The following is a 27386-nucleotide window of genomic DNA, read 5'->3' as shown; positions in this document are numbered from 1 at the left end:
CCTACACACACCTCACCACTGTCTTACAGTCCTCATACATGTCCTGCACCGCTCTAACATACTTCTCTGCCACTCCAGACTTCCTCATACAATACCACAGTTCCTCTCTGGACACCCTGTCATCAGCTTTCTCCAGATCTACAAAAACACAAAGCAGCTCCCTCTGGCCTTCTCTGTACTTCTCTATCAACATCCTCAACGCAAATACTACATCTGTAGTACTCTGTTTTGGGATGAAACCAGCAGATGATAAATAATTGCCCTTAATAAAGTATCCATCCATCCACCCACCCATCCATCCATCCATCCATCCATCCATCCACCCATCCATCCATCCATTCATCCATCCCTCCATCTCTGATCATTTTTCTTCTCTAATCTCGTTCTAATAAACTCACTGTATTTAACTTAACATATCTGACTTTTATCCGTTATGCTTTATGGATTATACTTCAAACATGATATTTTATCCATTATACTTTATACATTATACTTTATCCATTATCCTTTATCCATTATACTTTATACATTATACTTAATACATTATATTTTATACATTGTACTTTATACATTATACTTAATACATTATACTTTATACATTATACTGAATACATTATACTTTATACATTATATTTTATCCATTATACTTTATCCATTATACTTTATACATTATACTTTATACATTATATTTTATCCATTATACTTTATCCATTATACTTTATCCATTATACTTTATACATTATACTTTATACATTATACTTAATACATTATACTTTATACATTATACTTGATACATTATACATTATACTTTATACATTATACTTTATTCATTATACTTTATCCATTATCCTTTATCCATTATATTTTATACATTATACATTATACATTATCCATTATACTTTATACATTATCCTTTATACATTATATTTTATCCATTATACTTTATCCATTATATTTTATCCATTATACTTAATACATTATACTTAATACATTATACTTAATACATTATACTTTATACATTATATTTTATCCATTATACTTTATCCATTATACTTTATCCATTATACATTATACTTTATACATAATATTTTATCCATTATACTTTATACATTATACTTTATACATTATATTTTATCCATTATACTTTATACATTATACTTTATACATTATACTTTATACATTATACTTTATACATTATACTTTATTCATTATACTTTATACATTATATTTTATCCATTATACCTTATACATTATACTTTATACATTATACTTTATACATTATACTTTATACATTATACTTTATTCATTATACTTTATCCATTATCCTTTATCCATTATATTTTATACATTATACATTATCCATTATACTTTATACATTATCCTTTATACATTATATTTTATCCATTATACTTTATCCATTATATTTTATCCATTATACTTAATACATTATACTTAATACATTATACTTAATACATTATACTTTATACATTATATTTTATCCATTATACTTTATCCATTATACTTTATCCATTATACATTATACTTTATACATAATATTTTATCCATTATACTTTATACATTATACTTGATACATTATACTTTATGCATTATATTTTATCCATTATACCTTATACATTATACTTTATACATTATACTTTATACATTATATTTTATCCATTATACTTTATCCATTATCCTTTATCCATTATATTTTATCCATTATCCATTATACATTATACTTTATACATTATACATTACACTTTATACATTATCCTTTATCCATTATTCTTTATCCATTATACTTTATACATTATACTTTATACATTATACTTTATACATTATACTTAATACATTATACTTTATACACAGGTGAGTCCCGCCTCCACCGTTTCACAGGGACTTTTATTTTGTTGACTCCTCTTGTTTCTAACAGACGTTTCCGGTCCCAGCGGCGGTGTTTCCGACGGCCCGTGAAGGCAGCACACGGCCCCGCGGAGCACGAAGGGTTAACGTGTAATCGGATGAACGGATAGCCGCCCGGTTCCGTCTGAGCCGTCCACCGGCTGGAGAACCCCCACCCGGTTCCGTCTGAGCCGTCCACCGGCTGGAGAACCCCCACCCGGTTCCGTCTGAGCCGTCCACCGGCTGGAGAACCCCCACCCGGTTCCGTCTGAGCCGTCCACCGGCTGGAGAACCCCCACCCGGTTCCCGTGGAGCCGCTGATGACGTCACGTCGGAGCTTCTCGTGTGAAGAGCCGACAGGCTGCGACGGATGACGTGGGACGACACGCGCGACATGTCGCAGTTCGTGGGCGCGTGAAGGAACGGAGTGCGCCATCAGTGAGGGGGGGTATCCGTCCGGGGGGGCAAGAAGGAGCTCCGGGAGGAGCTGGTTCCGGTCCTCCAGCTGGGAGAGAACCCGGTGAGAAGTCACCTGTCCGTCGGTCCGTCCGGTAGGAACACCTGCGTCCGGTCTCACCTGAGAGCTGCTCGAGCCGACGGGACCGAAACGGTAACGAAACGGTAACGAAACGGTAACGAAACAGTAACGCCTAGCGAGGGTTTCACTGGAGCTCCAGCTCCAGGGGCTCCTGAACTAGCAACCGGTACTAGTTAACTCTAGTTGACTCTAGGTTACAGTAGTTTAATTTACTCTAGTTAACTAATTTACTCTAGTTAATTCTAATTTACTCTAGTTAACTCTAGGTTACTCTAGTTAACTCTAGTTTAATCTAGGTTACTCTATTTTACTCTAGGTTACCGTAGTTTACTCTACTTTGCTCTAGTTTAGTCAAGTTACTCTAGTTACTCTATCTTACACCTGCAACTATTTCACACAGGTAAACAGAGGACTAGCTAGGTAAAGAATCCTTCATATTGCTGGTCTGGCTCCAGCCATCCCCACTCCGCCTTAGGCCAAGTAAGGTCCAGGTTGGCTACCAGGTTTCTAGCCTGTGTAGCCACAGTGGCGTTCTTATTTTTACGGAAAAAAGGCTAAAACTTACAACTTTGTCGCTTGCTAGCGGCGCTCGCTATTTCCGCTAGCAAGCGGCTTTCGCTATTTCCACATGCCGACGGAAACAGCCAAAGTGACCCAACGCTCCCGATCATTAAATATGCACTGGGGTCATGACCTCTCGTCCAATGAAAAACAGAAATGTTTTTTTTCCAAACTGAACCCGTGAATTGGTGTAAGACAAGGAGAGGACCATCGATCAAAAGAATCCAGTGTTTCTAGTAGAGTTTGTGTTAAAGTCCTCATTAATAAACAAATGGTGAATGCTGAGGGGGGGGGGTGGAGACAGACCGATCAGAAGGTCAATGAAAGATATTATCAATACTTGTTAGTAGTCTTAGACTTTTGTTCCCTCTGACCAGCAGGAATAACCAGCGATGTTTTTGGAGGTAAACTGAACACAAGATTTTGCCCTCAGAATGCAGGACAACAACCACATTTTCTGAAAAATTTCCCGGGGGAGGCCCCCCGGGCCCCCCCAGGGGGTGTGTCCCCCCCACGCCGCTGCACCACTGTCTTGGACACAGAATGTGTGTTTTTGTGTCTTACTCAATTCCTTTACCCTGAGCCACAGCGGTTAGCCACACTAGCTCCTGGTGCTAGCCCAGTGTTGTCTAAACATGCTAACATCTAATCATGTGTTTCCCATCAGGTGTATAAACATGCTAAACAGTGAAATGTGTTAAAATAACAGACATGGAGTAAAATACAGATTTTTTTCATCTTGACGTCCGTTTACATTGACGATGCTGCCGTTAGCTTTAGCTTGACAGGTTTTGGACGTGTGGATTTTTAATGGCTGGTCTGTTGTGCTATCAGGTGTTGTTTGACTGGGATGCTAATCCTCCCCGGTGAGCAGTGTTCTAATCCCTCAGAGGTTCCTGTCTGCTAATGTAGGGCAGCAAACTGTCTACAGGTCGCACAGAACACGCTAACACAGTTTACAGGTAGCACTGAACATGCTAGCAAACTGTTTGCAGGTAGCACTGAACACGCTAACAGTGGATGAGATTGAAGCGTGTTCCAAATGGCTGCATAGCCGGGGCGTCACGTTTGAGTCGCGGTGACAGACAGGAGAGTTATGTGGAAAAGAAAACACTAAATGTAGATTAAAACAAGCAGAAACGGCGTCGCTGCCTTCTATAACGTTAAGTTGTCTCGCTTTCATTTAAATACAAGTTTTAAGTTTGCATTTGACAACAATTTAAAGAAAACTAGTTTAGGTCGGAAGCTGCTGTTTTCTGACTTCAGCCGACAGTCTCACAACAGATCCAGGTGATAAAACACTAAATAGATAAATAAACTGACTAAATAACCGTTGGTGAACTCCAGGAATCACGACGAGCAGCAGCTCACAGCCGGGGCCGGGTGGGGCAGGCAGGTGGAAACTAACCCCCGCTTCAGGCGTCAAAACCTGCAGAGCAAGTGGAATGTTGTGGAAACATGACATATGTGGACCCTGAACGTTAAGTCCCACCCCCTCTTGTAGGCGCACATTTAACATGTGAACCTATAGAAAGAACTTGTGTTCCAAACGTTAGTGTTTGTGCTAGAAGAGACTTTTCTGTTCAAAATGAAACATCAAGATTAAAACAAGGAAGAAATGAACCAAAGCAGCTCCGTCTGTGCTAACGTGTGTCTGTGCTAACGTGTGTCTGTGCTAACGTGTGTCTGTGCTAATGGTTTGGTTGAGTTGTTTGAGGTGGTTCCATTGGTTGCGTTGGTTGCTTTAGTTGCGTTGGCTGTGTTGGTAGTGTAGATTGCATTGTTTGTGTTGTGTGTGTTGGTTCTGTTGGTTGCGTTGATTGCATTAGTTGCGTTAGTTGCGTTGGTTCTGTTGGTTGCATTGGTTCCCACCCCCCCACAGGGTGGGTGGGCCCCGGGTGGCCCCACCCCCCGGGAAATTTTTAGAAAATGGGGTTGTTTTCCTGCATTCTGAGGACAGAATCTTGTGTTCAGTTTCCCTCCAAAAACCCCCTAAAGCCAGCAGCTGAAGCTGAACTCTCTTTATTTCTGTCCTACTTGATGCAGGAATGAATGTGAGATTCAACCATTGAAAACTTCATTCACTCTGAAGATACAGTCAGACTAAATATTACTCAGTGTTTACTGGTAGTTTACTGAGACTAGAAGACATTTAACTTTGACCACCACCAACACCATTGGTATGTCAGAGTTTAGTTTAGTTTAGTTTATTTTTTAATTCAATAACATGATTTTTCATTTCAATTTAGAAAGACATATAAAACATCAAGTGAGGTGAAAACACATTTACATCATCGCTGGTTATTCCTGCTGGTCAGAGGGAACAAAAGTCTAAGACTACTAACAAGTATTGATCATATCTTTCATTGACCTTCTGATCGGTCTGTCTCCACCCCCCCCCCCAGCATTCACCATTTGTTTATTAATGAGGACTTTAACACAAACTCTACTAGAAACACTGGATTCTTTTGATTGATGGTCCTCTCCTTGTCTTACACCAATTCACGGGTTCAGCTTGTAAAAATAGAATCTTTTTGTTGTTCATTGGACGAGAGGAGGTCATGACCCCAGTGCATATTTAATGATCGGGAGCGTTCGGGTCACTTTGGCTATTTCCATCGGCATGCGCCGACGGAAATAGGGGGAGCTCCCAGGGAGCTGCTGTGTGGGGGGGGGCGATACTGTGAAGTTTGGTATCGATCCGATACCAAGTAAATACAGGGTAGTATCGGCCGATACCGATACCATACTGATACTTTTTGCTTGGAAATGTAAAGATCATTGAATAATTGCCCCCCCCCTTGAGTTAGTTTATTATAATTGTGATAAAAACAGCACAAAGATTTTAGGCAATAAAAATGTTTCATTTTTTAATAAATAACTACAATTCAAACTTTAACAGTATAATATAAAGTACTTCTACTACAACGACTGTCTCAGAACAAAAGTCAAGAGAGTCAAACCAAAGAACGCAGCGACGTAACGTAATGTTATTTCAGGAATTAACGTTTGTTTAACACTTTAATGTACATGCTTCACAAAAAGTTAGAGATTATGAGACGCATGTTTGGGGCAATAAATATTACCCTAATGGAAATGGTGTTTCTTCTCATTCACTATATAACTTTTATTTATGTCATTAAAATTCAGACCAAATAGGAAAGCAGTCACATCAATAACAATATCAATAACATATTGTGAACCTTGTATTTTTATCTGATTACTTTAGTAATAGAATTCATCAATAGATTGATCGAGTCCTTGGGTAATGGATAGCTGTAGGCCTTAGTGAACAACTGGGTGAACATAGAACCATTGAACCCATCTCCTCAAACTGATCCCCAGTTACATGTGAAAACAGGTGACGTGGGTCTTGTTGGTTTTTGGCTGAAAAGCCTCTCCCAGAGTCCTTCGTCTCTGTCCGGAGGATGCAGCAGGCCAGTGGCCAGGTAGGGGGAGGGGCTACAGGTGTACCTGAGTCACTCAGGCAGAGACTCAGAGAGCAGCAGGGGGCGATGGGAGAGAGGGGGGAGGGCGCTGTTTGCACAGAGAAGCGGCGCTTTGAGGAAGTTGGTGGAGGAGCAAAGTATCGATCCCAGGACAGTAGTATCGATCCGATCTAAGTACTTGCTTCGTATCAATAATATCGATATTTGGATCAATCCACCCACCCCTACTGCTGTGGGTCTGGCCGCTGGAGCGTCGAGTCTGTCGGGGGGCTGCTGGCTTCCGACGGGTCGTTGTTGGTCCAGCAAAGCGGCGTACGTTTTAGCCTTTTTTTCCTAAAAATAAGAACGCCACTGTGGCTACACAAGCTAAAAATCTTGTGGCCAGTCTGCAATTTACTTTGCCTGTGGTGACGTGGCGATGGCTAGCGCAAGCCCAGCGTTGGTTGCACTGGTTCCGTTGGTTGTAATGGTGCCGTTGCGTTGGTTCTGTTGGTTGTGTTGGTTCCAATGGTTGCGTTGGTTGTGTTGGTTCCGTTAGTTGTGTTGGCTGTGTTGGTTGTGTTGGTTGCGTTGGTTGTGTTGGTTGTGTTGGTTCCAATGGTTGCGTTGGTTGTGATGGTAATGTTGGTTCCGCTGGTTCCGTTGGTTGTAATGGTGCCGTTGCGTTGGTTGTGTTGGTTCCAATGGTTGCGTTGGTTGTGTTGGTTCCGTTAGTTGTGTTGGCTGTGTTGGTTGTGTTGGTTGCGTTGGTTGTGTTGGTTGTGTTGGTTCCGTTGGTTGTGTTGGTTCCAATGGTTGCGTTGGTTGTGATGGTAATGTTGGTTCCACTGGTTGCGTTGGTTGTGCTGGTTGTGTTGGTTCCGTTGGTTGTGTTGGTTGCATTGGTTGTGTTGGTTCCGTTGGTTTTGTTGGTTCCGTTGATTGCGTTGGTTGTGTTGGTTGTGTTGGTTCCGTTGGTTCCGTTGATTGCGTTGGTTGTGTTGGTTCCGTTGGTTGTGTTGGTCCCGTTGGTTCTGTTGGTTGCGTTGGTTGTGTTGGTTGTGTTGGTTCCGTTGGTTGCGTTGGTTGTGTTGGTTCCGTTGGTTGTGTTGGTTGCGTTGGTTGCGTTGGTTGTGTTGGTTGCGTTGGTTGTGTTGGTTCCGTTGGTTGTGTTGGTTGTGTTGGTTGCGTTGGTTGTGTTGGTTGTGTTGGTTGCATTGGTTGTGTTGGTTCCGTTGGTTGAGTTGGTTTCCTTTAGCAGTCCTGGAGCTGAGGATGAACCGCAGTGGAGGCGGGCTCTGGGTTCGTTTTGCCACATGTGATTGGTTGTGCTGAGCCTGATCCAGTGTCCTTCCTGTAAGCCTCAGCACTGGTGGAGGTGGGTGTGGCCGGGTGTGGTCGCAGTGATGTGGTTGTGGTGGCAGTAGCTGTGTGGGGAGCAGGGCGGAGCCTGAGCTGGAGCAGGGCGGAGCCTGAGCTGGAACAGGGCGGAGCCTGAGCTGATCTGCTGTCACACAAGCTGCTCAAAGTTTGACTGACTCTGAGGCAAAATTCCAGCTGCAGATGTAGTCACATGTTAACATTTAGGTAACCAATCACACCTCATCATTTACAGGACCAATCACACCTTATCATTTACGGGACCAATCACCCCTCATCATTTACGGGACCAATCACCCCTCATCATTTACGGGACCAATCCCACCTCATCATATACGGGATCAATCACACCTCATCATTTACGGGACCAATCACACCTCATCATATACGGGATCAATCACACCTCATCATTTACGGGACCAATCACACCTCATCATATACGGGATCAATCACACCTCATCATTTATGGGACCAATCACACCTCATCATTTACGGGACCAGCTTGATGAAGGACAAACGTCTTCATCAACCTGGCGGCTCTTCTCCACCTCTGCTAGTTGGTCGAAGCGGTTCTGGTGACCTTGCGGGGGTGGTCCACGTCAGCAGCAGCTGTGATGTCATTGGTCAACCAGCTGTGATGTCATTGGTTAACCAGTAACCAGCTTGAGCCACAGCAAACAACAACTGGTCCAAAGTTCTGTACTTGATTAGTCTGCCTGAGGACTACCGGAGGTCCGAAGTGCTTTGTGGGCTCACATCACTGTCATCACCGTGTCCTCAAAGCTGATTGGTTAGAACCTCTGAAAACAACCTTTTATTTGTGGAGCACAAAGAACATTTCCTGTGCCGTCATTAAACGTTGATGCTAATGCTAATGCTGATGCTAATGCTGATGCTAATCCACTGAGTGGGCGGGTCTTTTCTGTAGCGGTGTGGGGTGACGGCTGCTGATCTACCCTCCTGTGGCATTTCTCCGTGGTCCCAGAATGTCCCACCTCCCAGTCCTGGAGGGGTGGGGGGAGGGGGGGTTTACTGCTCGCTGCTTCGCTAACACAGCTCTCTGTCTCTTCCTGCTGCTGCTGGGGGTCTTCCTCTGCCCCCCACCCCTCCAGGCCGTGGAGACAAAGGCGGTCTTCTGTTGGACACCTGTCCTCTGCTTTCACCTCTGACCAGGTGAGTTCTGTCGCTCTGCTGGGGGGGTTTGGGTTTGTCCTGCGGTTTGCCCTGTGTGTATACACACACACACACACACACACACACACACACACACACACACACACACACTGCAGTAATCCCTCGGGCATTCCCGCTTCCAGATGCCCAGCTTCACCTCATTGATGATTTGTAGTAGGTAGTCATGTGACACTGTAGACGCTTTCTATTGGCTGACAGCATCAGGAAGTGTGCTGCGTTCAGAGACTCGCTGAACGCAGCACACTTCTGTGTGTTAGAGAAACACTGAAAGTGTTTTAAAGGTGATACACATGGTTTAATGTCAGTATGGGGGGGTTCAGAGACGTTTAAATTACCATAAATAATAAGATAAATAAAATAGATGGTCGTTCTGTCACAAGTCTGGTTTTCCTCCGAGGATCACTGCAGAGATCAGGACGAGCTGCTTCACTTTAATCACATTAATGAGCTTTCCACTGGAGCTGATGAGGTCTGGACCCGCCTCCTCCTCTTCCTCCTCCTCTTCCTCCTCCTCTTCCCCCCCCCCACTCACTGGCCTGACCCAGTTATAAAGCAACAACTAGAAGCTCCTCCTGTCGGTCTGTCTCTCCCATCACCCACTGCTTTACTAACATGTGGACCAGAACCAGGTCCACAGCTGGTCCAGAACCACTGCTGGTCCACAACCACTGCCGGTCCACAACCACTGCTGGTCCACAACCACTGCTGGTCCACAACCACTGCTGATCAGGGGTCTGTAGGCCTCTGAGTTCTGTCGGGTTCCAGATGATTGTGAACGGTTTGGATTGACACGGAAACCCAGAGTCATGGAACAATGTGAACAGGCCCTGCAGCACAATCCACTGGTGTGATGCTCACTGGAGCTGCTCCACCAGTGGATCGGTCCACTTTCACTCTGGAGGAAAACCTGTTTCAGCAAAACTGGAAAACTCAGAAATGATTTACTCAAACAAATTAGTAGTTTTTCTCTACAAACAGACATTGGTGATGCTTCAGGACTGAATGTAGCATTCAGATGTTCAGAGAAGATATTCCTCCATTGGTCCCACAGGAGGAACGTACTTGTATCTAAATGAACTTTATTCTGGTGTTCTATCACATCAGCTCCCATCCTCCTCTAGGATCAACAATGTTTGTGTGATTTGGTGTCAAACCGGGTTGGATCCAGATCAGACTTTGGTTTCTCTTCAGACGTTACATAAAGTAGGTTGTGTTGATCTGGAACGCTCCAAAAGGGGTTAGATGGGCCACACCCAGATCGTCTGACACACACACACACACACACACACACACACACACACACACACACACACACACACACACACACACACACACACACACACACACACACACACACACACACACACACACAGCCTGTAGTAGGTGTAATTGGCAGTCTGGAGAAGCCAGTGGTCTCATTCCCCTCATGTTCCAGCATGCTAGCAGCGGTTAGCGCTGCTCTGACTTCCTGGTTCTGTGTTCTGAAGAATTCCCTCACTGAGTGTCTCTGACAGCGTTTCATTGGTGGACTTGAGGCGTGACGTTCACACAAAGGCTCCCAGCGCCGCTTCTTCTGACTCGAACAAAGAGACTCTATAGAGGCCTGGCCCCGCCCACATAGGAGGGGTTGTCCTATCAGTGTCCAGATGGACGTCTGTACATGACTGTGTGTGTGTGTGTGTGTGTGTGTGTGTGTGTGTGTGTGTGTGTGTGTGTGTGTGTGTGTGTGTTAATCCCACACCTCCACTGCTAGCTTACATGCTACCCACCTGCTGTTGTTCACACCTGCTGTTGTTCACACCTGCTGTTGTTCACACCTGCTGTTGTTCACACCTGCTGTTGTTCACACCTGCTGTTGTTCACACCTGCTGTTGTTCACACCTGCTGCTGTTCACACCTGTTATAGCTCAGACGGCTGCAGGAGGTTAGCTTCAGGCTCTCAGAGGTGTTAGCATTTTGCTTATAATGAACGTCACGTGTCGCCTGCGACATAACAGACACACCCACAAATACATGTTCAACCAGTAGAAACAAGCTGCGCCTCCCAGCGGCTGCTCGTCCCTTGAACTCTGGTTACCAGTTTGTTTCCACGCTGGTTTTGCAGAATTCCTTCAGGTCTTCAGCTGTAGCTCCGGTAATTTACCACCTGCTTGCTTCCAGGGCACAGATCTGTTGCCAGGCAACTGGAACTGGTTCTTCAGTGTCTGGAAACACAGAAAATTTTCTACAACCCAAACATGTCAATGCATTGCTGTTCGGGTTCCTCACACAGAAGCATTTCAAAGCTTCTGGACAGAAATGGTTGTCAGTTGACACACGGGTTGTAACAGTCGACACACGGGTTGTTACAGTCGACACACAGGTTGTTACAGTCGACACACAGATTGTAACAGTCGACACACGGGTCGTTACAGTTGACACACGGATTGTTAGTCTTTACAGTCGACACACAGTTTATTACAGTCGACACACAGGTTGTTAGAGTTGACACACAGGTCGTAAAAGTCGACACACAGGTCGTAACAGTTGACACACAGGTTGTTACAGTCGACACACAGGTTGTCAGTTGACACGAAGGTTGTAACAGTCAACACACGGGTTGTTACAGTTGTTGCAGTCGACACACAGGTTGTTACAGTCGACACACGGGCCGTTACAGTTGACACACGGGTCGTTACAGTCGACACACGGATTGTTAGTCTTTACAGTCGACACACAGTTTATTACAGTCGACACACAGGTTGTTAGAGTTGACACACAGGTTGTCAGTTGACACACAGGTTGTAACAGTCAACACATGGGTTGTTACAGTTGTTACAGTCGACACACAGGTTGTTACAGTCGACACACAGATTGTAACAGTCGACACACGGGTCGTTACAGTTGACACACGGATTGTTAGTCTTTACAGTCGACACACAGTTTATTACAGTCGACACACAGGTTGTTAGAGTTGACACACAGGTCGTAAAAGTCGACACACAGGTCGTAACAGTTGACACACAGGTTGTTACAGTCGACACACAGGTTGTCAGTTGACACGAAGGTTGTAACAGTCAACACACGGGTTGTTACAGTTGTTGCAGTCGACACACAGGTTGTTACAGTCGACACACGGGCCGTTACAGTTGACACACGGGTCGTTACAGTCGACACACGGATTGTTAGTCTTTACAGTCGACACACAGTTTATTACAGTCGACACACAGGTTGTTAGAGTTGACACACAGGTTGTCAGTTGACACACAGGTTGTAACAGTCAACACATGGGTTGTTACAGTTGTTACAGTCGACACACAGGTTGTTACAGTCGACACACAGATTGTAACAGTCGACACACGGGTCGTTACAGTTGACACACGGATTGTTAGTCTTTACAGTCGACACACAGTTTATTACAGTCGACACACAGGTTGTTAGAGTTGACACACAGGTCGTAAAAGTCGACACACAGGTCGTAACAGTTGACACACAGGTTGTTACAGTCGACACACAGGTTGTCAGTTGACACGAAGGTTGTAACAGTCAACACACGGGTTGTTACAGTTGTTACAGTCGACACACAGGTTGTTACAGTCGACACACGGGCCGTTACAGTTGACACATGGGTCGTTACAGTCGACACACGGATTGTTGGTCATTACAGTCGACACACAGTTTATTACAGTTGACACACAGGTAACAGTCGACCCACAGGTTGTTACAGTCGACACACAGGTTGTTACAGTTGACACACGGGTTGGTACAGTCGACACACGGGTTGTTACAGTCGACACATGGGTTGTTACAGTCGACACACAGGTTGTCAGTTGACACACAGGTTGTAACAGTCAACACAAGGGTTGTTACAATTGTTACAGTCGACACACAGGTCGTTACAGTTGACACACGGACCGTTACAGTTGACACACGGGTCGATACAGTCGACACACGGATTGTTACAGTCGACACACGGGTTGTCACAGTTGACACACGGGTTGTTACAGTCGACACACGGGTTGTCACAGTTGACACACGGGTTGGTACAGTCGACACACGGGTTGTTACAGTCGACACACAGGTTGTCAGTTGACACACAGGTTGTAACAGTCAACACAAGGGTTGTTACAGTTGTTACAGTCGACACACAGGTCGTTACAGTTGACACACGGACCGTTACAGTGACACACGGGTCGTTACAGTCAACACACGGATTGTTAGTCTTTACAGTCGACACGGGTTGTTACAGTCGACACATGGGTTGTTACAGTCGACACAGGGGTCGTTACAGTCGACACAGGAGTTGTTACAATCGACACACATGTTGTTACAGTCGACACACAGGTTGTCAGTTGACACACAGGTTGTAACAGTCAACACAAGGGTTGTTACAGTTGTTACAGTCGACACACAGGTCGTTTTACAGTCGACACACAGGTCGTTTTACAGTCGACACACAGGTCGTTTTACAGTCGACACACAGGTCCTTACAGTCGACACACAGGTCCTACAGTCGTTACAGTGGATTTCTTCACCACGAACCAGCTACATGTAATCAATGACCTTTGTGTCTTTGTGTGTCTGTGTGTGTGCGTGTGTTCAGTGTCTAGTGGAGCCGCCATCATTCTGTGCTGCAGGTCGTCCCCCAGCATGTCTTCCAGTGGAGACCTCAGTGACCTCGGCACCTCAGACAGCTTCTGGGAGGTAGAGCAGCCGTCACGTGAGTGTCAGGTTGTGGCGGTCAGAGCGTCACGTGTTTCCTGTCGGTCCTCCACAGCCGGGGAACTACAAGAGGACGGTGAGGCGGATCGACGACGGCCACCGGCTGTGCAACGATCTGGTCAGCTGCTTCCAGGAGAGGGCGAAGATCGAGAAGAGCTACGCCCTGCAGCTCAGCGACTGGGCCAGGAGGTGGAGGGGCGTGGTCGAGAAAGGTGAGCTGGGATTGGCCCGCGGCGCCGAGGCCGAGGCCGGACGTTGTCCTGAAGTCTTCTGTCCGCCTCAGGTCCGCAGTACGGGACGCTGGAGAAAGCGTGGCACGCCTTCATGCAGGCGGCCGACCGCCTCAGCGACCTGCACCTGGAGCTGCGGGAGCACCTGGCGGGGGGGGACAGCGACAAGATGCGCAGCTGGCAGAAGGACAACTTCCACAAGCAGATGATGGGAGGATTCAGGGAGACCAAGGAGGCCGACGACGGCTTCCGGAAAGCCCAGAAGCCCTGGGTCCGCAAGCTGAAGGAGGTACGGGTCAGGACGGACGGACGGATGGACGGATGGACGGACGGACGCTTTCAAGGACACTGATATGATTTTATTCTGTTTCTCCACTGGAAACTGTTGTGCCATCTGCTGGTTCACAGGAAGCTGAGGTGTGTGTGTGTGTGTGTGTGTGTGTGTGTGTGTGTGTCCAGGTGGAGTCCAGTAAAAAGAGCTACCATCAGACCAAGAAGGAGGAGTGGACGGCGATGAACAGAGAAACTCACGCCAAAGCCGACCCGACCAAGTCTCAGGAAGAAGTCCGCAAATTCACCGTCCGGGTGGAGCGCTGCAACCAGGAGGCTGACAAGGTAGAAACACACACACACACACACACACACACACACACACACACAGTCCCGGGCGTACCTGCCTGGGTGTGTCCCCTGTGTGCGGCGTTCAGACGTGATCAGGCTTGTCTCGTCTTCTTCCTGCTGCTCAGAACGAAACACCTGAACACAGAAGTGATCAATAAGAAACCTGAACAGGAAGTCACAGGGTCAAGTCACGTGACCTTCGCAGGGTCAAGTCACGTGACCTTCGCAGGGTCAAGTCACGTGACCTTCGCAGGGTCAAGTCACGTGACCTTCAGAGGGTCAAGTCACGTGACCTTCAGAGGGTCAAGTCACGTGACCATCAGAGGGTCAAGTCACGTGACCTTCGCAGGGTCAAGTCACGTGTCCTTCACAGGGTCAAGTCACGTGTCTCTAGTGCAGAGCAGGGACACTGGCAGCATTTATACAATAACAGGTCGAGTCACCGTGTGTGTGTGTGTGTGTGTGTGTGTGTGTGTGTGAAGGCGAAGGAGCGCTACACCAAAGCCCTGGAGGACCTGAACCGCTGTAACCCCCGCTACATGGAGGACATGGAGCAGGTGTTTGACCTTACCCAGGATGCCGAGCGCCAGAGGCTACGCTTCTTTAAAGAAGTCTTGCTGGACATACACACACACCTTGATCTGTCCACGAAAGAGGGGTGAGCACACAGACACACACACACACACACACACGCACAAATCTGTGGCGCATGAGTCAGAATGAAGGCATGCTGAACTGTAGTGTGTGTGTGTGTGTGTGTTTACACAAGAGTTAATAAAAAACTCTCTGGCCCCTCTGTTTAAACAAGCCTCTGTTTCCATGGTAACCATGTTTGGTAAAGACTCATGAGATCTTCGTCCATCTTTGATCAGTGATTTCTTTCTTCAGAGTGAGAGATGTTGTTCTCAGCCCCGCCCATTCATGAAAACCAACCAATCGCAGAGTTCATGTTACCTCCAGAAAACAGTGCATCCTGGGATGCGCTTCAGTAAACGGAATGTATCCCAACATGACCTTTATGCATCCCTGAAGTAGTAACAGAATATACGGTAGAAGAGATGCAAGGAATGAGTTTAGCCAATAGATCAATATAAAAACCAAACAAACTTAATTTAAAGGATTTTATTAATAATGACGTCATAACTATTTAAGTAAAAAAAAAAAAAGTTTAGATATTAGTTTTATCGAAATGTTAATACCTGGTAGTTATTTAAAAAACTGTTTTTGAAATTAATAAAGATGTAATAGTTTTTTTTACTTTTGCTTTTAGTTGAATACTTTTCTTTGCCTTTAATTTATATTTTCTCCTGTGGACACTGAACCAAAGAACCTTCACACACATTTAGTAATATCTGTAGTAACATCTGTAGTAACACCTGTAGTAACACCTGTAGTAACATCTGTGGTAACATCTCCGGTAACATCTGCGGTAACATCTGCGGTAATATCTGCGGTAACATCTGTGGTAATATCTGTAGTAATATCTGTAGTAATATCTGTAGTAATATCTGCAGTAAGATCTGCAGTTACATCTGCAGTAACATCTGTAGTAATATCTGTAGCAATAACTAGTAGTGTCTGCAGTAACATCTGTATTAATATCTATGGTAGTATCTGTAGTAATATATCAGTAATATCTGCGGTAATATCTGCACTAAAATCTGAAGTAATATCTGTAGTACTATCTGCAGTAATATCTGCAGTAATATCTGCAGTAATATCTGCAGTAATAAATGCAGTAATAGCTCTCAGTAGGTTTGCGAGACGTGTCTTGATATCATCCCAGAGGACTTTCAGACCTTCTTAATTTCCCTTCGGGGATTATAACAGTATTAAATAAAAAATTAAATGAAATTAATTAAATTATAGTAATATCTGCAGTAATGTCTGTAGTAATATCTGTCAGTAATATCTCTAGTAATACCTGTAGTAATATCTGTTGGAATATCTGTAGTAATATTTGTAGTAATATCTGTAGTAATATATCAGTAATATCTGTAGTAATATCTGTAGTACCATCTCATTAATATCTGTAGTAACATCTGCAGTAACATCTGCAGTAACATCTAGTAATATCTGTAGTAATATCTGTAGTAATATCTCATTAATATCTGTAGTACTATCTCAGTAATATCTGTAGTAACATATGTAGTAATATCTGTAGTAATATCTCAGTAATATCTGCAATAATATCTGTCGTAACATCTGTCGTAATATATCAGTAGTAATATCTGCAGTAACATCTGTAGTAACATCTGTAGTAACATCTATAGTAACACCTGTAGTAACACTTGTAGTAACACCTGTAGTAACACCTGTAGTAACACCTGTAGTAACAACTGTATTAAAAAGCCCGATGATCACGGCGTCGTGATCAGAGCGCATGGTGTTTTTAAACCCTTCTTAACTAATGAGGTCTGTCTTGTGGGTTGCTGCGGTCATGTTTCCGTGACAGTATAGATGTGAAACTTTGTTCCGGTTTTTATTTGGAGCCGATTGACCCGGAAAACCGGAGAGATGATCGTTTACATTTGATCAGAGAAAAGCGCGTCAAAGCGCTCCTTCTCCACAGGCGGCCGACGCCGTGTTTCTCTCCATGTAGTCGCCATTATACAAGTGCTTCACGTGATGTAAACATGTTTCGCGATTCGTACATGCTTGTCATGTGATGCAAACACGTACCGCTATTGGTGCATCTTGTCATGTGACGCAAACGTCTGAATGACGCAAACGATTACGCGCACGATTTACGCATGAAACGTGCGCATATTCTTCCTATGAAAAACTCCTCTGAAGAGTAGCCCCAGTGACACAAACTACATATACATATATATAGTAATGTTAGAAGTCTATGGAAACCTTTTTTGAGTTCAAAATCAAATTCAATGAGCATTTTTTGGGGTTTTTATGTACAATAAAATACAATTTGTTCCATTTTCGAATTTGACTGTGTGTCTATTTGGGCCCAAAAAACTCCTCTGAAGAGTGGCACAAATGACACAAACTATAGAATTATGTTAGAAGCCTATGGCAACCTTTCTAGTGTTCAAAATGAATTTGATCAGCATGTTTGTGGTTTTTATGTGCAATTACATAATATTTTTCCATCCGAATTTGACTGTGTGTGTATTTTGCCCCAATATGTCAGTATAGTAAGTTATATGGAAATAAAAACTATCTTCATGTAGCTGAAGTTGTGCTGAAGATAAACATACCAAGCATGGGTATGTTAAATCATTTTAATGTGGTAATAGAGACAAATATCAGAAGTACCAAAAAACGGCCAAAATAGGTCAGGGCTTGAGGGGTTAACATCTGTAGTAATAACTGTAGTAATATCTGTAGTAATATCTCAGTAATATGTCTGAGACGACTGACGTCTGTTGGTCCACAGGTTCTCCAGTCTGCACCGTGACCTGGGTCACACCATCCAGGCAGCCAACGACACTGAAGACCTGAGGTGGTGGAGGAACACCCATGGACCCGGCATGTGCATGAACTGGCCCCAGTTTGAGGTGTGAACACACACACACACACACACACACACACACACAATGGCTCTATGTTTACAGCCTCGTTCATTCATGCTGCTGGAATCGAGGCTGCAGCTCTGAATATTAAAAAGGCCTCGAGTGAAAGCCTCGTAGTGTGACGGTGAGCTCTGAGTGGGTCCAGGAATGTGTGAACACACACACACACACACACGTGAGCGTTCTGAAGGTCTTCATGTCGCTGCAGCTGCCTCTTCCTCAGCGTGGCGTGATGAAGCACCGGCTCACGATGACATCATCAGACCGTTTGACTGACCTCATGGATTCATCCGAGCTTCGGGAGGTCACCGAGGTCTTCAAGGCTTCCTTCCTGTTTGTTGTTGTTGTGTTCTTCTTGTTTGTGTCTGGAAGAGTTAGAAAATAGGTGTGTGTGTGTGTGTGTGTGTGTGTGTGTGTGTGTGTGTGTGTGTGTGTGTGTGTGTGTGTGTGTGTGTGATCAGATTTGGGTCCTCACATTTCAAGTCGTTCAACAGTTGACATTTAAACCATACAGGCTGTCAGACTTCAGCTTTAACCCCCCAACACAGAACGGGAAGGACAGCTGTAGTGAGACGAGGACGTCAGGGGGGGCTAAGGGGTAGTCTGAAGCGCTGAAAAGAACTCTGGGAAATCAGGCGGAGATCGTCTCCTCTGTCCTCTCAGGAATCTCCTGGAATCAGCACAAAGACAGAGAGCCATTGTCCACACACACACACACACACACACACACACACACACACACACACACACACACACACACACACACACACACACACACACACACACACGTGGAAGTAGGTAGCAGACACCAGGAGCAGTGTGGTTCATGGTCAGATTGTCCGTCGGATGCTGTCGGATGCTCCATCAGATGCTGTGGGATGCTCCGTCGGATGCTGTGGGATGCTCCGTCGGATGCTGTGGGATGCTCCGTCGGATGCTGTGGGATGCTCCGTCGGATGCTGCCAGCTCTTTTTTAACATGTTTCACTTTCGTCTGAATTTTTTAATCTAATCCAGAAAACACAAACACCACTTGAATGAAACATGAAACAGTTTGTGCTGATCACGTGTTCTCATTGTCCTGTGGTCTGGTCACATGATGTTCTGATCACATGATGTTCTGATCACATGACCTCTGTGTGTGAAGGAGTGGTCCCCGGAGGCGAGTCGCTCCATCAGCAGGAAGGAGCGAGGCGGACGCTCAGAGGACAACGTGGTCACCCTGACAAACATCGTGTCCTCAGGGGGAGACGGCGTGCCGCCGAGTCCCATCACCGTGACGACGGGCAGGTGGGAAGGCTTTAGTGATGACGGACAGGTGTGAAGGCTCTAGTGATGACGGACAGGTGTGAAGGCTTTAGTGATGACGGACAGGTGTGAAGGCTCTAGTGATGACGGACAGGTGTGAAGACTTTACTGATGACGGACAGGTGTGAAGGCTCTAGTGACGACGGACAGGTGTGAAGGCTTTAGTGACGACGGACAGGTGTGAAGGCTTTAATGACGACGGACAGGTGTGAAGGCTCTAGTGACGACGGACAGGTGTGAAGGCTTTAGTGACGACGGACAGGTGTGAAGGCTTTAGTGATGACGGACAGGTGTGAAGGCTCTAGTGATGACGGACAGGTGTGAAGGCTCTAGTGATGACGGACAGGTGTGAAGACTTTACTGATGACGGACAGGTGTGAAGGCTTTAGTGATGACGGACAGGTGTGAAGGCTTTAGTGACGACGGACAGGTGTGAAGACTTTACTGATGACGGACAGGTGTGAAGGCTCTAGTGACGACGGACAGGTGTGAAGGCTTTAGTGACGACGGACAGGTGTGAAGGCTTTAGTGACGACGGACAGGTGTGAAGGCTTTAGTGACGACGGACAGGTGTGAAGGCTTTAGTGACGACGGACAGGTGTGAAGGCTTTAGTGACGACGGACAGGTGTGAAGGCTTTAGTGAGGACGGACAGGTGTGAAGGCTTTAGTGAGGACGGACAGGTGTGAAGGCTTTAGTGACGACGGACAGGTGTGAAGGCTCTAGTGACGACGGACAGGTGTGAAGGCTTTAGTGACGACGGACAGGTGTGAAGGCTCTAGTGACGACGGACAGGTGTGAAGGCTTTAGTGACGACGGACAGGTGTGAAGGCTTTAGTGAGGACGGACAGGTGTGAAGGCTCTAGTGACGACGGACAGGTGTGAAGGCTTTAGTGACGACGGACAGGTGTGAAGGCTCTAGTGACGACGGACAGGTGTGAAGGCTCTAGTGACGACGGACAGGTGTGAAGGCTCTAGTGACGACGGACAGGTGTGAAGGCTCTAGTGACGACGGACAGGTGTGAAGGCTCTAGTGACGACGGACAGGTGTGAAGGCTCTAGTGACGACGGACAGATGTGAAGGCTTTAGTGACGACGGACAGGTGTGAAGGCTTTAGTGACGACGGACAGGTGTGAAGGCTTTAGTGACGACGGACAGGTGTGAAGGCTCCAGTGACGACGGACAGGTGTGAAGGCTTTAGTGACAACGGACAGGTGTGAAGGCTCCAGTGACGACGGACAGGTGTGAAGGCTCCAGTGACGACGGACAGGTGTGAAGGCTTTAGTGACGACGGACAGGTGTGAAGGCTTTAGTGACGACGGACAGGTGTGAAGGCTCTAGTGACGACGGACAGGTGTGAAGGCTTTAGTGACGACGGACAGGTGTGAAGGCTTTAGTGAGGACAGACAGGTGTGAAGGCTCTAGTGACGACGGACAGGTGTGAAGGCTTTAGTGACGACGGACAGGTGTGAAGGCTCTAGTGACGACGGACAGGTGTGAAGGCTCTAGTGACGACGGACAGGTGTGAAGGCTCTAGTGACGACGGACAGGTGTGAAGGCTCTAGTGACGACGGACAGGTGTGAAGGCTCTAGTGACGACGGACAGGTGTGAAGGCTCTAGTGACGACGGACAGGTGTGAAGGCTTTAGTGACGACGGACAGGTGTGAAGGCTTTAGTGACGACGGACAGGTGTGAAGGCTTTAGTGACGACGGACAGGTGTGAAGGCTCCAGTGACGACGGACAGGTGTGAAGGCTTTAGTGACGACGGACAGGTGTGAAGGCTCCAGTGACGACGGACAGGTGTGAAGGCTCCAGTGACGACGGACAGGTGTGAAGGCTTTAGTGACGACGGACAGGTGTGAAGGCTCTAGTGACGACGGACAGGTGTGAAGGCTTTAGTGACGACGGACAGGTGTGAAGGCTCTAGTGACGACGGACAGGTGTGAAGGCTCCAGTGACGACGGACAGGTGTGAAGGCTTTAGTGACGACGGACAGGTGTGAAGGCTTTAGTGACGACGGACAGGTGTGAAGGCTTTAGTGACGACGGACAGGTGTGAAGGCTCTAGTGACGACGGACAGGTGTGAAGGCGCTAGTGACGACGGACAGGTGTGAAGGCTCCAGTGACGACGGACAGGTGTGAAGGCGCTAGTGACGACGGACAGGTGTGAAGGCTCCAGTGACGACGGACAGGTGTGAAGGCTCCAGTGACGACGGACAGGTGTGAAGGCTCCAGTGACGACGGACAGGTGTGAAGGCCTTAGTGATGACGGACAGGTGTGAAGGCTCTAGTGACGACGGACAGGTGTGAAGGCGCTAGTGACGACGGACAGGTGTGAAGGCTCCAGTGACGACGGACAGGTGTGAAGGCTTTAGTGACGACGGACAGGTGTGAAGGCTCCAGTGACGACGGACAGGTGTGAAGGCTCCAGTGACGACGGACAGGTGTGAAGGCTCCAGTGACGACGGACAGGTGTGAAGGCTCCAGTGACGACGGACAGGTGTGAAGGCTCCAGTGACGACGGACAGGTGTGAAGGCTTTAGTGACGACGGACAGGTGTGAAGGCTTTAGTGACGACGGACAGGTGTGAAGGCTTTAGTGACGACGGACAGGTGTGAAGGCTCTAGTGACGACGGACAGGTGTGAAGGCTTTAGTGACGACGGACAGGTGTGAAGGCTCTAGTGACGACGGACAGGTGTGAAGGCTCCAGTGACGACGGACAGGTGTGAAGGCTTTAGTGACGACGGACAGGTGTGAAGGCTCCAGTGACGACGGACAGGTGTGAAGGCTTTAGTGACGACGGACAGGTGTGAAGGCTCCAGTGACGACGGACAGGTGTGAAGGCTTTAGTGACAACGGACAGGTGTGAAGGCTCTAGTGACGACGGACAGGTGTGAAGGCGCTAGTGACGACGGACAGGTGTGAAGGCTCCAGTGACGACGGACAGGTGTGAAGGCTTTAGTGACGACGGACAGGTGTGAAGGCTCCAGTGACGACGGACAGGTGTGAAGGCGCTAGTGACGACGGACAGGTGTGAAGGCTCCAGTGACGACGGACAGGTGTGAAGGCTTTAGTGACGACGGACAGGTGTGAAGGCTTTAGTGACGACGGACAGGTGTGAAGGCTCTAGTGACGACGGACAGGTGTGAAGGCTTTAGTGACGACGGACAGGTGTGAAGGCTCTAGTGACGACGGACAGGTGTGAAGGCTCTAGTGACGACGGACAGGTGTGAAGGCTCCAGTGACGACGGACAGGTGTGAAGGCTTTAGTGACGACGGACAGGTGTGAAGGCTCTAGTGACGACGGACAGGTGTGAAGGCTTTAGTGACGACGGACAGGTGTGAAGGCTCCAGTGACGACGGACAGGTGTGAAGGCTTTAGTGACGACGGACAGGTGTGAAGGCTCCAGTGACGACGGACAGGTGTGAAGGCTTTAGTGACGACGGACAGGTGTGAAGGCTCTAGTGACGACGGACAGGTGTGAAGGCGCTAGTGACGACGGACAGGTGTGAAGGCTCCAGTGACGACGGACAGGTGTGAAGGCTTTAGTGACGACGGACAGGTGTGAAGGCTCCAGTGACGACGGACAGGTGTGAAGGCGCTAGTGACGACGGACAGGTGTGAAGGCTCCAGTGACGACGGACAGGTGTGAAGGCTTTAGTGACGACGGACAGGTGTGAAGGCTTTAGTGACGACGGACAGGTGTGAAGGCTCTAGTGACGACGGACAGGTGTGAAGGCTTTAGTGACGACGGACAGGTGTGAAGGCTCTAGTGACGACGGACAGGTGTGAAGGCTCTAGTGACGACGGACAGGTGTGAAGGCTCCAGTGACGACGGACAGGTGTGAAGGCTTTAGTGACGACGGACAGGTGTGAAGGCTCTAGTGACGACGGACAGGTGTGAAGGCGCTAGTGACGACGGACAGGTGTGAAGGCTCCAGTGACGACGGACAGGTGTGAAGGCTTTAGTGACGACGGACAGGTGTGAAGGCTCCAGTGACGACGGACAGGTGTGAAGGCGCTAGTGACGACGGACAGGTGTGAAGGCTCCAGTGACGACGGACAGGTGTGAAGGCTTTAGTGACGACGGACAGGTGTGAAGGCTTTAGTGACGACGGACAGGTGTGAAGGCTCTAGTGACGACGGACAGGTGTGAAGGCTTTAGTGACGACGGACAGGTGTGAAGGCTCTAGTGACGACGGACAGGTGTGAAGGCTCTAGTGACGACGGACAGGTGTGAAGGCTTCAGCTCCTCAGATGTGAGGGACGTCTGGGCTGAGGGGACACTAGTGATCAGACACGTCCACCTGGACAGGTGTCCTCCAGCTGCGCCTGTGGCCTCCAGGAGACGATGAAGAGCTGCTCAGAGACACGCAGTCACGTGTGATGTCAGCACCTGGTGGGCGGAGCTCTAATCACTGGCCCGTCTCTCCTCAGGGGGAGGGACTATTCCTCCGACTGGTCGGACGACGACAGTCCCAAGAAGGTGCTGGAGGTGAACGGCGTTGGGGAGGACGAGGAGCGCCAGGAGGGGGGGGTGCGGGTCCGAGCGCTCTACGACTACACGGGCCAGGAGGCGGACGAGCTCAGCTTCAGCGCAGGTACGAGCATCACTGGGGGGTGGACGTGAGCTGATGCTTCTGCTCCTGCCTGACGCTGGCTCTGATTGGTCCCTGCAGGCGAGGAGCTGCTGAAGCTGAGTGAGGAAGACGAGCAGGGCTGGTGTCGGGGGCGTCTGGGGGGGGGCCAGACCGGCCTCTACCCCGCCAACTACGTGGAGGTGGTGGCATCCTGATGGCCCAGCCAATGGCTGCTGGCACCGGCGTGGACACGCCCTCCTGGGACGCACACGGCTGGGGGCCGCTGGCGCCCCCTCCTCGCTGAGCCGTTTCTTTTCTGTTTCAGTTTCATTTAAACCTGCTGGGGGGGGGCGGTTTTTGTTTTCTGCTCACCACCATCGTTTTCAGTAAAGAAAATCCTCAAAGAGGCTAAAGCAGGTCTGGAGGCCAGGTGGGAGGAGCAACGACCTCCATGGCTGACCGTGATTGGCTAGAATGTTTCAGTTATTCAAGCGAGCCACAGGATTGGCTGCTTTCTTCCTTGTTGCGTTTAGAATAGAAAACATGCGTTTAGCCAACATGTAATGCTAGCAATGCTAACGGTGAAGGCTAGATGTGTTAGCTTTGTTAGCTCTGATCAGTTTTAGGCTTAGCTAACCTGCTAATTGTGTATTCACGGACAGAACACTGAGAGACGTTCAGGTTTCAGTTGTGGCCAGAAAGTGAGTTGAGAAGTGAGTTAACGGGTCAGACGTAGTTTCACTGAACGAACTGCGATAAATTAACGTCTGGATCGTCCGTGGCAGTTAGCCGTTAGCTGCTAGTCGTTAGCCATTATCCGTTAGCAGCTGGCCTACGAGGAACTGGCGCCGTGTCAATGTGAACCCAGTTGGACCTCAGTGTCTGGAGGGTTCCCTCTGATTGGCTGTCAAATGCCCCCCCCCCCCGATACTGACTTCACTTCCTGTTCTTTTGAACCTTTTAATGTTTTAGTTGTTTTTAGCGATCAGCTGATTCTGATCAGGAAGTTTCTTTCTGTTCCTTTTGGAATTTTTGTAAACGTTTTTACAGTCGATTGTCATTTATTTCCTTTAATGTCGGAATCCTTCATTGTGAGGGGCGGGGTCTGAGGGGCGGGGCCTAGAGGCCCCACCCCTCAGGTGTGGATCTCACTGGTCCCAGTTCAGCCCCAACTGCAACATCTGGGTTTCATTTTCACCCCAATGCCGCTGGACTCCGAGCCTCCATGCTAGCATGCTAATGTTAACAGACATTCCACACTGATCTGAAGCATGAGTTAGCATGCTAGCAAGCTAATGCTAACAGATTCTACACTGATCTGAAGCATGAGTTAGCATTCTAGCACGTGTAGCTGTTCAGGTGAGCTCTGATTCTGTTTGGTGGAATAAGGAAGTGAAGCGTTCCATCGGTGTAGGGGGGGTCCATCGTCTAGTGAGCAGACCTACAGTTGGGGCTGAACTGGGGGGGTTCCTGCTAATGTGTTTGTTGCTAACAGAGCTAACCTTCTTCCTGTCTAACGTGTTCGTCCTGAAGCCACAATAAAAACCTTGGTCTGGTCTGTTTGTCCCGTTGTGTCCAGCAGTGATCAATATCTGGGATAGATCGATCAGGTAACCTGTAAGCTCGCTGGGGGGGTCACTCCTGTTTACTTAAGCTTAGAAGCACAGAGACAATCCCGGAGCGCCCCTACCCCATCCTCAAGCTCTTGCCCCCCCCAAACAGGATGCTCACAGCCATCACCAGCAGCATGGAGTTCTTGGAGGGGGGGTCATCACCTGGACGGCCGCCGGCGCCACCTGCAGGAAGAGCGTTAAACATGTGACTGTGTGGTGTGGCAGGAGGCCCCGCCCACCTTTGGGCGGAGCTCCAATGCGATCAGGAAGTGGTTTTCTGCATTCTGGCTGCAGAGCGACTCGTGTCCTCCAGCGCCACCTTCAGGACGTCTCTGAAAACAGCTGGTGGGAGCCAATCAGAACGCAGCAGTCAAGCATTCAGGGGCTGAAACTGAAGCACGTTTCCCTCTGGGGGGGTGGGGGGGGGGCAGCAGCTCAGTGGAGCCGGGGTCCACAAAGACCTTCCCCTGGTTCTCCAGAACCTTCAGGACCTCCTGCAGTGGAGACAGAACAGGTCAGGATGGCCCTCGAGAGTGTGTGTGTGTGTGTGTGTGTGTGTGTGTGTGTGTGTGTGTGTGGGTGTGTGTGTGTGTGTGTGTGTGTGTGTGTGTGTGTGTGTGTGTGTGTGTGTGTGTCTACATGTGTGTGTGTGTGTTTGTGTATGTGTCTGCATGTGTGTGTGTGTGTGCGTGAGTGTGTGTGTGTGTGTCTGCATGTGTGTGTGTGTGTGTGTGTGTCTGCATGTGTGTGTGTGTGTGCGTGAGTGTGTGTGTGTGTGTCTGCATGTGTGTGTGTGTGTGTGTGTGTCTGCATGTGTGTGTGTGTGTCTGCATGTGTGTGTGTGTGTCTGCATGTGTGTGTGTGTGTTTGTGTATGTGTCTGCATGTGTGTGTGTGTGTGCGTGAGTGTGTGTGTGTGTGTCTGCATGTGTGTGTGTGTGTGTGTGTGTGTCTGCATGTGTGTGTGTGTGTCTGCATGTGTGTGTGTGTGTCTGCATGTGTGTGTGTGTGTTTGTGTATGTGTCTGCATGTGTGTGTGTGTGTGCGTGAGTGTGTGTGTGTGTCTGCATGTGTGTGTGTGTGTGTGCGTGAGTGTGTGTGTATGTGTCTGCATGTGTGTGTGTGTGTGTCTGCATGTGTGTGTCTGCATGTGTGTGTGTGTGTCTGTGTCTGTGTCTGCATGTGTGTTTCTGTGTGTGTGTGAGTGTGTGTCTGCATGTGTGTGTGTGTGTGCGTGAGTGTGTGTGTGTGTGTGTGTGTCTGCATGTGTGTGTGTGTGTGTGTGTGAGTGTGTGTCTGCATGTGTGTGTCTGCATGTGTGTGTGTGTGTCTGTGTCTGTGTCTGCATGTGTGTTTCTGTGTGTGTGTGAGTGTGTGTCTGCATGTGTGTGTGTGTGTGTCTGCATGTGTGTGTGTGTGTGCGTGTGTGTGTGTGTGTCTGTGTGTGTCTGCATGTGTGTGTGAGTGTGTGTGTGTCTGCATGTGTGTTTGTGTTTGTCTGCATGTGTGTGTGTGTCTGCATGTGTGTATGTGTGATATTGTGTGTGTGTGTGTCTGCATGTGTGTGTGTGTGTGTGTGTTTGTGTGTGTGTCTGCATGTGTGTGTCTGTGTGTGTGTGTGTCTGCATGTGTGTGTGTGTGTGTCTGCATGAGTGTCTGCATGTGTGTGTGTGTGTGTGTCTGCATGTGTGTGTCTGCATGTGTGTGTGTGTTGTGTCTGCATGTGTGTGTGTGTGTGTGTCTGCATGTGTGTGTCTGCATGTGTGTGTGTGTGTGTGTGTGTCTGCATGTGTGTATG

General features: G+C 47.8%; 1 protein-coding gene across 5 annotated transcripts; it reads left to right on the top strand.

Annotated features, from left to right (window-relative positions):
* The first annotated feature begins 1807 nt into the window (after positions 1–1807).
* pacsin3 (protein kinase C and casein kinase substrate in neurons 3) lies at positions 1808–25534 on the top strand. Of its 5 annotated transcripts, none has more exons than XM_068339769.1 (11): positions 1809–2422; positions 8922–8982; positions 13586–13686; positions 13760–13916; positions 13988–14223; positions 14394–14549; positions 15038–15213; positions 17950–18070; positions 19232–19374; positions 23834–23997; positions 24076–25534. In XM_068339769.1, exons 3-11 carry the CDS (start codon positions 13633–13635, stop codon positions 24189–24191), a joined length of 1323 nt encoding a protein of 440 aa, XP_068195870.1. In that variant the 5' UTR covers positions 1809–2422; positions 8922–8982; positions 13586–13632; the 3' UTR covers positions 24192–25534. The 5 variants fall into 5 exon arrangements, with proteins under 5 accessions (XP_068195877.1, XP_068195870.1, XP_068195834.1 ...); XM_068339733.1 differs by having other exon boundaries at positions 1809–2512; XM_068339776.1 differs by lacking the exon at positions 8922–8982 and having other exon boundaries at positions 1808–2523.
* Positions 25535–27386: the final 1852 nt, after the last annotated feature.

This window comes from Antennarius striatus, chromosome 1 (assembly GCF_040054535.1).
Source record: "Antennarius striatus isolate MH-2024 chromosome 1, ASM4005453v1, whole genome shotgun sequence".
NCBI classification, from domain to species: domain Eukaryota; kingdom Metazoa; phylum Chordata; class Actinopteri; order Lophiiformes; family Antennariidae; genus Antennarius; species Antennarius striatus.
The sequence above is the reverse complement of the archived record's forward strand: the minus strand, read 5'-3'. Positions and strand labels throughout refer to the sequence as shown.